The 12702-nt window shown below is 33.5% G+C and overlaps 1 protein-coding gene and 1 long non-coding RNA gene across 3 annotated transcripts; one reads left to right on the top strand and one right to left on the bottom strand.

Annotated features, from left to right (window-relative positions):
* Positions 1 to 3500: 3500 nt before the first annotated feature.
* Positions 3501 to 4538, top strand: LOC137805549 (uncharacterized). Its single transcript, XM_068605494.1, has one exon. The coding sequence runs from the start codon at positions 3501 to 3503 to the stop codon at positions 4536 to 4538; it is 1038 nt and encodes a 345-aa protein (XP_068461595.1).
* Positions 4539 to 5429: 891 nt separating this feature from the next.
* On the bottom strand, positions 5430 to 7400 carry LOC137807137 (uncharacterized). Of its 2 annotated transcripts, none has more exons than XR_011080473.1 (4): positions 6833 to 7400; positions 6538 to 6733; positions 6033 to 6402; positions 5430 to 5831 (listed from the first exon to the last, which is right to left on the bottom strand). It is a non-coding gene; the product is annotated as an uncharacterized lncRNA (long non-coding RNA). The 2 variants fall into 2 exon arrangements; XR_011080472.1 differs by having other exon boundaries at positions 6534 to 6733; positions 6833 to 7380.
* Positions 7401 to 12702: the final 5302 nt, after the last annotated feature.

The following is a 12702-nucleotide window of genomic DNA, read 5'->3' as shown; positions in this document are numbered from 1 at the left end:
GTTTTAAATACTAACTGATAAGATACATTTAGTTTTTTAAATACTAACTGATAACATACATTTAGTTTTATCTGGAACCCATTTAGCAGGACTTTATAGGCAGCTATATCTATATATGCTGAAAATTGGATGCTTTCAGTGCATCATATCACATCTTTTGGCATGGTATGGATCGTTGTTGGATTAGCAATCTCTTTCCCATGTGCATGATAATGCTGCCAAATAATCAGCATAGCTACAACATGCTCACTTGGTAGCACACATTTACCTTTATTAATTCAAACATTTCCCTATAATCAGGGTTTTGGAGGCACCATAGCTATATAATAATGCTTCTAAGAACAAGTATATAATATGCATACTATAAAGAAGCTGCTATGTACAATTATATACACAGTAAGTCATGTCAGTTCGTTGAGAAAATCTTTTCTTTGGATTCCTATCATCATTATTTTAATAATCAGTCATAACCATTAACGGGCACATTAATGGAAAAACAACATATTTCTTATGTGTGCTTTTTGGTATGATTAATATAAATTCTTATTGATTTTCTCATGATGAATGGGATTATTTACTTCAGTTTTAAGATATAAGATGACTACTTTAGATTAGATGAAGATAATAAGACAAACATCATAGTTATATAATTTGACTATTTTGGTGGGGAGGTGTTGTCTTGTACTTGCGGATCGAAAGCAAATTATATGTTTTTTTGGTTTGTTTGGATATTAATGAAGGCAAAAGAACGTATCAACCCGAAGATATAGCAGCATGATATTGTTTAGAAATGGGCCTATAACTAAAGTACGTCTCAATACAACTGCATGCACCATGTTTAGAACTGCATGGACCATTACAAATTCATTCTGAAATTCTTATAAAAACATGAATTTAATTCAACTTTACATCATAAAATCAGTTTATAGAAAATGTTTTGGTCAAAATGAAGATGATTTGGATTGTGAGGCAATTTGATTCCAACTGGAGTAGCCATCTTGATATGCTCTTTATAGTCTCTATCCTTGTTTGTTTATGAGGAGGTGTTTCTACCGTACCTGGTGTATGAAGTTTGCAGTGAAAAAACATTGCATTATGGATAAGACAATTAGAAAAAGAAGAGAAACAAAACAAAAAGGAGATGAAAAAGTGTTTTGTGTAGGTGATTATGAGTGAAACAGAGCATGTGCTTGATTAAGACATAATGGGAATCAGAGCATGTGTTTTGTTTATTGATTATAGCATAATCTCCAGGCCTATCAGACTGCATAATACAGCTGTCGCTTAAAAATGAATTAAGTTCGTCATGACAAATTTTCCCATACCAAAATTCTGCAGATTTTAATTTACATAAAAAAATAAGATCTCTATTTAAAAAAATAATTTTTGTAAAAAAATTTTAAATAATAGGAAAAATTATATTTTAAATTCTTTCTTGATATTATAAAAAATTATTGTAAAATTTATAAATTTACTTAACATCTTAAAATGATATCTGGGAGCATTTTCTTTTTCATATTCAAAATGATTACACAATTGCTTAATGCAGTGAATATAATTGGTAGATTATTTTTAATTTTTGTAATAGTCATCACGACCGAGATCTTGATTATTCGGCATCCGATCTAAATTGACCGACATGATCAACAACAGGACTGATTAATGATTCAATGTTAATCTTATTTTATTAGACCTATTAACCACAATGGGTCCACAATAATTGTCTAAATTAGCATGGATCTCAAAGGATCAAGTACGCAATCATCTAATCTTAAATATGGAGTGTTGAGTGTTGAAGTCTGACTTGAGTGTAGAGTACCTTTTGCAGGTGCCATCCAAATCTGAAGCTAGCGAGGAGAAGGAGCGGAAGAGCGAGTGTGAGAGTTCAACCAAGAAGAGGGAGTAAGGTGCAGATGGACCGACCGATCAAGAAGTAGTTCAAATTGTTCTCTTGGTTCCAACCCTATTAGGGAACAATTTTAAATATAATAAATACAATAATAATAACAAGCAAACTGTTTTTATTATTTTTTCTTATTCAAAAACGTTTTATTTTCATTTATTTCTTATCTTTTTTTTTACTTTTTTTTATTACACTATAAGAAAATGTTTTAATAGTAACTAATTTAGAAACCATAAAAAAAATAGTTTCTATAATAACTAATTTAGATACTATTTTATAAACTAAAAATTATTGGTTACTAGTATCTATTACTAATAAAAATTATAATATAATTTGATACTATATTTTTGGTAACTAATAGTAAAAATAAAATAAAAAATGTTTTTTTTTAGACCATTTTTTTAGTCTCTTGTTAAGATGTAATTGGAAACCATTTTCTTAGTCACTTCTAATCTATTTTAGAGACTAGTTTTTTATTTCTAAAAATAATAAAATTAGAAACTATCATATAATTAGATACTTAAATTTTTAGTCACTGTTATTTGAATTTAAATATTAATTTTGGAGTAATTAATATTTATAAAATTAATTATTCATTTTTAATTTATAAAATATTTTAAATTAATATGAATAAAATTATTAATTTTAGTATAATATTAAAATAATTAATATCAATTGAAAAATTACATTTAAAATAGTATTTTAATCTTTTAATTTTATTTAAACATAAAATTAAATTAATAATAAATTCAAAATATTATTTAAATTAAAAATTTATGAATTAATTTAAATAAATATTCATACTTTATAAAAATTTATTTAATTTTTTTAAATCTGAATATATTCTGGAGGTTTGAATTTCTAAGTTTATCTTAACCTTTTCTATCTCTCATTCTCAGAGGCAAGGCACTACAAGGGAACGCACTCCGCCACGGAAACGCTGCGATGACAACGTGATACAACAGGACCCAACAATAATAGGCCCAAACGTCAGATTATTAAGCCCAAATGGTTGAAAGATTACATTATGTAATTAATCAGGTGTTATTAGAAAGATTAGGAAAAAAATTTAAGGCCAGTTTTGATGTGATCCTATACAACTTTTATTTAGGTCAGTTTTCAACAGTAATGAAATGAGAAGAATTTTGATGTTACCCTAGTGTTCAATTATCTTAATGTAGTTGTAGAAAAAGCCTATCAATTGGTGCTTTCATTGACCTTTCCCATGCCTTCTCCTAAACACCAAAGACCTAGAAGAAATTCTACAATCCATTCAAGAACGTATGTCATGTATTCAGGTGCATATGGAAGATAATCACAACCGTCAGGCAGCCATGGAGACACATAATGATTATGTTCAATCCACTCTCACCTTTCTCATGAGTCAAATTCTCTCCACACACCCCGATGAAAACACAAGTCACCCCCTGGCAGCAGTCAATATAATAGCAATCCCCCTCCCAATATCCGGCCACCCAAACTCCAGTTAGCCTTTTTTGAAGGCCCTGAACCTTTAGATTGGCTCTTCCAAGCAAAGCAGTATTTTGCGTTTTATCATATTCCACCTGAACAAAGGATTTCTAAGGTAGCTTTTCACATGAAAGGAGAGGCTCTTAGCTGGTTTAAATGGTTGCATAAAAAAAACCTTATCACGGACTGGACATCCTTCACTCGAGCCTTGGAACTACGTTTTGGACCGTCCACCTACACTAACCATCAAACAGAATTATTCAAACTCCAGCAAATCACCACGGTAATAGATTATCAATCCTTTTTTGAGAAATTATGTAACTACGTAGTTGGACTCACCCCCGATATTATACTTAATTGCTTTATTTCGGGACTCCAACCTGAAATTCGCAGAGAACTCTCCATCCTCAACCCATATTCTGTATCCCAAGCCATTGGTCTAGCCAAACTCATTGAGGACAAACATCGTGACTCCAAACCTAGACACCAACGTTTTATTACCCCCCAAACAACCCATCCTACCACCAACTTCCCCTTATTTCCTAGCAACAAATCCATTGTCAACCCTCAAATAAATCATCCCTTGCCCATTAAACGCCTCACACCAACCCAGTTGCAAGAACGTCGTGCCCTTAGTTTATGTTACAACTGTGATGATAAATTTACTCTAGGGCATAGATGCACCACTTCCCGTTTCCTACTTCTCTTGGATGACTCAAACACCACCTTAGAAACTATCGAGAATGCACCCACAAACACTGAATGCCCAAACACCATCCATTTTCATTCATCACCCCAAGCCCTCACAAGCAACACATCTCCCAAAACTCTAAAATTTACTGGCACCATCCACAACCTACCTGTAACTGTTCTCATTGATTCAGGCAACTCCCACAACATTCTCCAGCCCCGCATAGCTCACCACCTCCATCTACCTATTACACCAAGCCCTCCCTTATCAGTGATGGTAGGAAATGGGGCCTTCATACAATGCCAAGGCATATGCCCCTTAGTGGACATCTCTCTTCAAACTTCTACATTCACCATTCCTTTCTACCTATTACCTATTGAAGGAGCAGATGTAGTTTTGGGTATTGAATGGTTGCGCACTCTAGGGCCTATTCAGGCAGATTTCTCTATACCTAGCATTGCTTTCACCCACTAGAACAAACAAATCACCTTACAAGCTGCCACTCCATCTACCCCAACTTCAACCACCTACCACCAATTTTGTCAATACCTATCCACCCATTCCATTGCATCCCTTCACCTGCTTTCAAATAAACAACAACCATGTTCCATCAGTGACCTTGGACTCTAACCTACAAAACCCATCATCTCCATTATATTCCCTTCCTTTTTCCATTCAATCCATTCTTCTACAAAACAAAACAATCTTTCAAAAACTCAAAGGTTTATCCCCACCTAGACCACATGACCACCACATACCCCTTTTGCCTCATACCCCACCCATTAATGTTAAACCATATCATTATCCTTACTCCCACAAGGAAATTATAACCCAACTCATCTCTGAGATGCTTCAAGAGGGTATCATTAAACCCAACACAAGCCCTTTTTTTCCCCTGTCCTCCTCATAAAAAAAAGGATGGCAGTTGGCGCTTTTGTGTTGACTACAGAGCCTTAAATGCAGCCACCATCCGTGACCGCTGTCCCATCCCTACCATCGATGAATTGCTCGATGAACTAGGCTCAGCTACAGTTTTCGCTAAGATTGATTTATACTCAAAGTATCATCAAATTCGACTTATTCCTCAAGACACTCACAAATCAGCATTTAGAACCATTGATGGACATTACGAATTTTTAGTCATGCCTTTCGGATTGACTAATGCGCCCTCCACTTTTTAAGCAGCCATGAATGACCTTCTCAGACCTTATTTACAGCGGTTTGTCATTGTTTTCTTTGATGATATTTTGATTTATAGTCCCAATTTGCAGGAACATGTTGTGCACTTAAAGATTATCTTAGAAGTTTTACACACTAAGAAATTTTTTGCTAAGTTATCTAAGTGCAGTTTTGACACTTCTAAAGTAAATTACTTGGGCCATATCATTTCGGCTAAAGGAGTAGCCCCTGATCCAGAAAAAGTTATTGCCATACACAATTGGCCGCATCCATGTTCACTCACAAAATTACGTGATTTTCTCGGCCTCACAGGATTTTATAGAAAGTTTGTTTATCACTACGCCACTCTCGCCGCTCCTCTCACCGATTTGTTGCATAATAAAAAATTTACATGGAGTGTCTTGGCTCAGGAGGCCTTTACATAATTAAAATTACAAATATCTCAAGTTCCTACACTACACCTACCAGATTTTTCCTTGCCTTTTGTTGTGGAAACATACGCGTCTGCAGTAGCCGTGGGGGTTGTACTCAGCCAAAATGGGCACCCACTATCCTTCTTTAGCAAGAAAATGTGTTCAAGGCTCCAAGCTTCATCAGTGTATGTTTGAGAGATGTATGCAATCACAGAAGCAGTAAAAAAATGACGTCAGTACTTGTTAGGGCAACACTTCAAAATAATCACAGATAAAAAAAAATTAAATACACTTGAGTCACAAACAATACAAACTCCAGAACAACAAAGATCGACATCAAAGTTACAGGGATATGATTTCCAAATTCTATACCGACCTGGTAAACAAAATGTGGTTGCGGATGCTCTCTCACGCCAAGACACAGATCCGCCTTCAATGTTGCTTGCACTCTCGTCGCCAATACCATTGTTATTTGAAGAGTTACACCAATTTTATTCCACCATAGAAGGAACAAAATTAGTTGACGCTTGCGCTAAAGATACACAAAGGCCCAACCTCTTCTCGGTCCGTCATGGTCTACTTTTCTTTCGTCACCAAGTGTTTCAACCAGATACCAACAATTTCAGAAACCGCATCCTCCAAGAACTACATGAATCGCCCACAGCGGGTCATTCCGACATTAAACCCACCCTTGCTCGCATTGTTGTTGCCTTCTACTGGTTGGGGTGGACTAGAGATATCAAGAACTACATTCAACAATGCACCACATGTCAGCGTAACAAGTATTTGCCAACAAAGACCCATGGATTACTCCAACCCCTCCCATTACCAAATCAAGTGTGGGAAGATTTATCAATGGATTTCATAACACACTTACTTGCCTTAGTAGGTCACTCTGTGATATGGGTCATATGTGATCACCTCACGAAGTATACTCACTTTATGGCACTTCCCAAACAGTTCAATGCCCAGCAACTTGCCAAGCGATTCTCGGTTGAGATTTGTCGTATTCATGGGCTGCCAAAATCCATTGTCTCAGACCGAGATCCCCTATTTGTCAGCACTTTTTAGAAACACCTATTCAAGGCACAAGACACAACATTAAAATTCAGTTTTGCTTACCATCTGCAAATAGATGGACAAACAGAAGTTCTTAATCGAAGTTTGGAAGATTACCTACGATGCTTTGCTGGCAAACATCCTCACACTTGGTTCCAATATCTTCATCTAGCAGAACTTTGGCACAATACGACTTACCACTCTGCCATTGGAACCTCACGTTCCATGCTCTGTACGAAAGACAACCTCCCACCGCCCTAGATCTGTTGCACAGTCCACGCTCAGGCACCACCGTTGCTGATTTATTGCACCAACACACGCTAGTTCTCCACGCTAGCCACTGATATTAATTCACTCTCTCATGCGGATAGTGACACGCCAAACTCTTTGAATACGCCCACGCCTAACCCCAAAAGCCTTTCAAATGACCAACCACTTCACTCACCTAACTTTGAAACCCCTTCAGAAGAGCAATTAATGCCCCCACCTAACTCTGCACCACGTCACTCAACACTTTCCAACCAGCATTTAATAGCCCCACCTAACCCTGCAGATTTTTTAAACCCACCATTAAGTCACTCACCTAACTCTCTGCCCCAACCAACCATTCCAACCACTCACCAAAGGCCACGTAATGATCACACTACAGATTCCTAAATCCAAGACTTTACTCCTAAGAATTCTATAACGTTCCAAAACAGTCCACAAATAGGCCAGCCCAATGTTCACCCTTCACACCCAACACGTCCTCAAGCCCAATCCAATCATTACTTTTCAGCCCAAACCAATCCAACCACTCACTTTGAAGACAAAGTGTTGAAACCGGATGATGGTACCGATACAACAGGGCCCAAAAATAATAGGCCTAAACGTCAGATTATTAAGACCAAATGGATGAAAGATTACATTATGTAATTGATCAGGTGTTATTAGAAAGATTAGGAAACAATGTAAGGTAAGTTTGGCCCATACAACTTCTATTTAGGTCAGTTTTCAACAGTAATGAAAGGAGAAGAATTTTTATGTTACCCTAGTGTTCAATTATCTTAGTATAGCCGTAGAAAGAGCCTATCACAACGCACTCCGCGGCGGCTACGCACTCCGCGACGGCAACGCACTCCGCGACGACAATGCACTCTACGACGGTCAATGACGCTTCTTTGATTCAAAGGAGGCCAACCTCTTCAAGCTTATCATCGTAAGTTTCAATTCATGCTCCATTCTCGTCCTTTGCCTTTAATTTTTGTGCTTGCTCATCGAAGCTCCACACAACTTTACTCACTGTGTATCTTCCCATCTTAAAACCCTAAATTTTGTTTTCATGTTTTATTCCCTCATTTACAATCTATAGGAATATACGAGACATACTCTTGGTGGATAGTTTCCTGCCCCTACAATTACCATGGTTCCACATATTACTCATCAAATAATTTTGCAATAAAAATGGACCAAATTAGAACCTGTTAATTTATTGTTTCTCAATAATACTTGAAGTTCAAGGAGTGATCCCATTGACGTAGGAATTTTACAGAAAATTTGTTCTGACTGATGTTTAAATAAACCATTGATTTGAAATTGGTCCAACAATCTAGAATTTGTCTAGAAAACTTATTATTTGAAAGGTCTAATCAATGTAAGGAGGAAGAAAATGAAAGAAAAGTGGCCTGAAACTGTAAACTAAAAATGTGATAGTTCGATTTTGTCATGAAATCTTAAAATAATCTCCTTTTATACTAGTAATTATTATATGGTCTTAACTACTTTACTAATACAAGCTCAAGTTCACTAAACGGTGACACTAATGATTGTAATGTGTAATCAGTTTTATTTCTAAATTGATTAATATTGGGAGCAATAGTAGATAGATGATTATTGTTGTCACTTTTGTGCAAAATCAGCATATATAATTGAATTTCATTCCATTCCTTTTCATGCATTAGTTATGAAAACATAATTGCACATGACAATTATAAGAAGAGATAACATAAAACCCATTATTTGCTCCCATAATTATTTTTTAGTTAGTTGTTTTGTTCTTAAAGGTGGATTGAATCAATTGAAGCCGATAACATGGTGGAGGAAAATAGTTTACTAGTCCCAACAAATTCTGTTGGAGTTTCTGGAATTGCATTGGCTGCTTCACTTCTTTGAGATGGGGAGTGTAAGTTATTAAAATTTTACCTTTAATGTTGGTCCCATTTTCATTTGAATTACAAAATTATGCCTTCTTACCATATACATCTATTTCTTGAAGTTGGCCAAAATGTATTCGAAATACCAAGAGGTGGTTGATGCATCGAGGCATGAAAAATTGGGAAGGAAGGAGTCAAAGGTAGTAGTCCAACGAGTATGATTGATGTGGTGCCTCTTTTAAGTAATGATACTTAAGTTTTTGGAGGACTAAGATGGTGACAACTTACTATTATTTATTTTGCTTTGGTTGGCTAAAAATGTTTTGATGAATGTTTGAGATACCAAGAGTATAATTTTTTTTCTCGGCATTTATCTGCTTTGAGGTGTATTTTGGTTAAGTTATGCTTCTGGATGCAATATGATTTGAATTGGAAAATTGATTCACTATAACTCTACTTTACAACACAACTATGTTCTTGTATTCTCAAGTTCAAAGGTTATGTTTTATAAATGACAAATTATATTCATTTTAATAAGAAGTTTTTTCAAGGCATTTGTTTATACTATCGCATATCACTAACTACAATATTTTCAAGAACATGAAAAGCATGTCATTAAGAGCTATGTATGTTATGTATTCTAGCATGTCATTGTTTATATATGTTTATCATTGATGTTGTAATTTTTCACTGAAATGGATATAATGGTGCGATTGCATTGGAACATGAAAAGATGGTTGATGCATACTCCTTGATGAGCCAAAAGTTGCAAAACTCCCTGAATGAAAATTCCAACTATGAGAAAACCATTGAGGAACTGAAGGTATGAACTACAAGTATAAACTTAAGAGGCATGAATAGTGTAGTAACAAAAGAATATGTGAATTTATTGTTAGACAGATCAAGATACATTGAACCTCGTAAAATGATGGAATATGACCTTGAAATTGATTTGATCTAAGATTAAGGTAATATAAATTATTATGTAGTGACAAATCTGGAATCATGCCTTGTAGATTGTTGTATGAAATATTGATATTGATCCACTTTGGCAATTTAAAACCATTTTGGAACAATGTCTAATATTTCGTTATTTAGATTTAACCTAAAACCGAATGCATCATTGGAGATTACTCTTGAGTTAGTTTCTTGGAAGACTGTTAGATGTAACTTATGACAAGAAGGTCATTAAGAAGATCCTCAAGGAAGGGGAAGGGTATGAGCGTCCAAATGAGGGGGCAGTTGTGAAATGTAAATGCTTGTAATTCTTAATGTGGATGATAACCTTGTCATTGTTTATGGATTTAAAACATGGTTTTGATGTTTCCTTCCTGTTTTTTGCATTCTTGTAGTGAAAGTAATTGGTAAGTTGCAAGATGGTACTTTGTTTTTGAAGAAGGGTCATGATGATGAAGGGAATCTGTTTAAATTCAAAACTGATGAAGGTAAGTTGAAAAAATGTCTCAATGTTTCTCCCGATTCCCACTAAATTATTTTTTAAGCTAGCTAATGTGAGTGTTTTATGGATTGAGTTGAACAAGTAATTGATGGGCTTGACAAAGTTGTTTTGACTATGAAGAAGGGTGAGGTGGCATTGTTAACTATTGTGTCTGAGTATGGTTTTGGCTCATTAGAGTCTCAACAAGAATTTGTTGCGGTTCCTTCTAACTCCACTTTGTATTATGAGGTTGAGGTAGTATCGTTTGAGAAGGTAAGTTAACAATCAATCAATGATTTGCAATTCTGCATTCATCCTGTGTTTCAATTTTCATTCTTTCATTCCTTTATCCATTGTTGTGTGTTTGTTTCTTACTGATTTGTAACAATCTTTCAGTTCTGGCTTCCAAGACCGTCTTTGATTTGTTCCAGCTCATAAGCTTGTAGACAGTTTGATGGATAGAGAGGAATAGACTAAACTTTCTTGTACATATAACTCATGGATATTAAGAGAAGTTGAAAGTAGATTTCAAACAACTACAACAATATAATAATTTCAACTTGAGTTTATGTGATTATCTTTTAATTTCTACCATAATCTTAGTTCACATTCATAATTCATAAAAAAGTTTTTTTTTTGTAAAATTTGAAAAAAAATGCTCATTTATAACCATATCTGGATTTTGAACATAATTGTTTTGAGTTGACGAACTATATAAATTTATTTTAAAATTAGTGAACTTAAATTTACAAATAAATATGAAATATGAAAGAGTAAGCAGGTAAAAACAAAAAAAAATATAGGTAAATAAAATAATATTTTATAATAAATTATATTATTTAGAGACCAATATAGTGATATTTTTGACATTTATATATTTGGTCACTAAATGAGTTTCTATATATTTTGGTCACTAAATTGGTTTCAATGAAATTGGTTGTTAATTTAGTTTCTATGTAATTTTGTCACTAAATTAGTTTCTATGTATTTGGTCACTAAATTGGTTTTTATTTAATGGTAACTAAATTGGTTTTTAAATTAAAATCTAAATTGGTATCTAAAATTAGCGACCATGATTTTAGCCACTTAACTATTAGTTTCTAAATTAGTCTCTAATTAAGTTAGTGAATAATTTTATCATTTTAGAAACCAAAAATTTGATTTCTAAAAGCACTTTTTCTTGTAGTGTTAAAAATCTCATGTAATATATAAATGGGTGCAAACCTCATTTTATAAATTGATTTGACATAAATTCAGAATATTTTTAGATAAAAGGTTTCCACATTAATTTTTATTTACATCATTCTTTTATTAGGTTATTTTCGTCATCCTAAAAGGGCATTTCTATCATTTTAAATACTAAGTTAGGTGGATGTTATAATTGATATGGTGCAGAGAGCATTTGCCAAGTATTTAAGCCTGCAAGAACGAAACTGAAAGGCCCATTTTCATCTCCAACGTTGGGCTTTTTCTTCCTCCATCTCATATTATTAACTGCACCTATATACTAACAAAAAAAAATGAAAATACCTTCCATTTTTTCACGATACTTTTTAAGAGGAAGAAGAAAAGAGAGTTTCACGTGTTCTTAAAATTCTATTTTAAAAATATTTTTATGAAAATTATCTTCCAAATTTTTTGAAGGAATTATTTAAAAAAAATAGAATGAATAATTCGAAAATCATTTTTACAAAATATAAAATAATCACCCATTTTAAAATTATGGGGAAAACAAGAAGAAAAAGCCCCAACGTTGGTTGCGGACTGTCTTTAAGTGTACCCAAACTACGCTTATTTGGTGAGTTTGAATTTGAATTACAAAGTTGAGAGGTAAGATAAAATAATTTATTATAATTTTAATTTAATTGAAATTTAAAATAAACATTTTGAATTCTGGAAATTTTTATCCGAATACGCTTATTTGGTGAGTTTGAATTTGAATTACAAAGTTGAGAGGTAAGATAAAATAATTTATTATAATTTAAATTTAATTGAAATTTAAAATAAACATTTTGAATTCTGGAAATTTTTATCCGAAATGATTTTTAGTTTTGTGTTCAGATTCTTTTATCTGGAATATATTTTTTATTTTTGAATTATATTTACTATTTAGGATTTATAAATAATAAGAGTAATTTTTGAAAATTTAAAAAAATAATAGAGTGTAGGTTGGAATTGATATGGTGGAGAAAGAAATTGTCTAAATACTTTTGGCTCCTCCTTTCGGATATTTTTTAAGCTTTATTTATTTATTTATTTCTTATATCTCTATTTTATTTTTAATTCTACAAAAGCGTTAAATTAAATTATGTGTACTCATCTCAGTTATGTGGCTAATGTTTCATGGACTAAATTATATTTTCCATAACGATATTTTATGAACTGTTAATATTATTTTTTTGAAATATTTTTATTTT

This window comes from Phaseolus vulgaris, chromosome 3, assembly GCF_000499845.2.
Source record: "Phaseolus vulgaris cultivar G19833 chromosome 3, P. vulgaris v2.0, whole genome shotgun sequence".
NCBI classification, from domain to species: domain Eukaryota; kingdom Viridiplantae; phylum Streptophyta; class Magnoliopsida; order Fabales; family Fabaceae; genus Phaseolus; species Phaseolus vulgaris.
The sequence above is the reverse complement of the archived record's forward strand: the minus strand, read 5'-3'. Positions and strand labels throughout refer to the sequence as shown.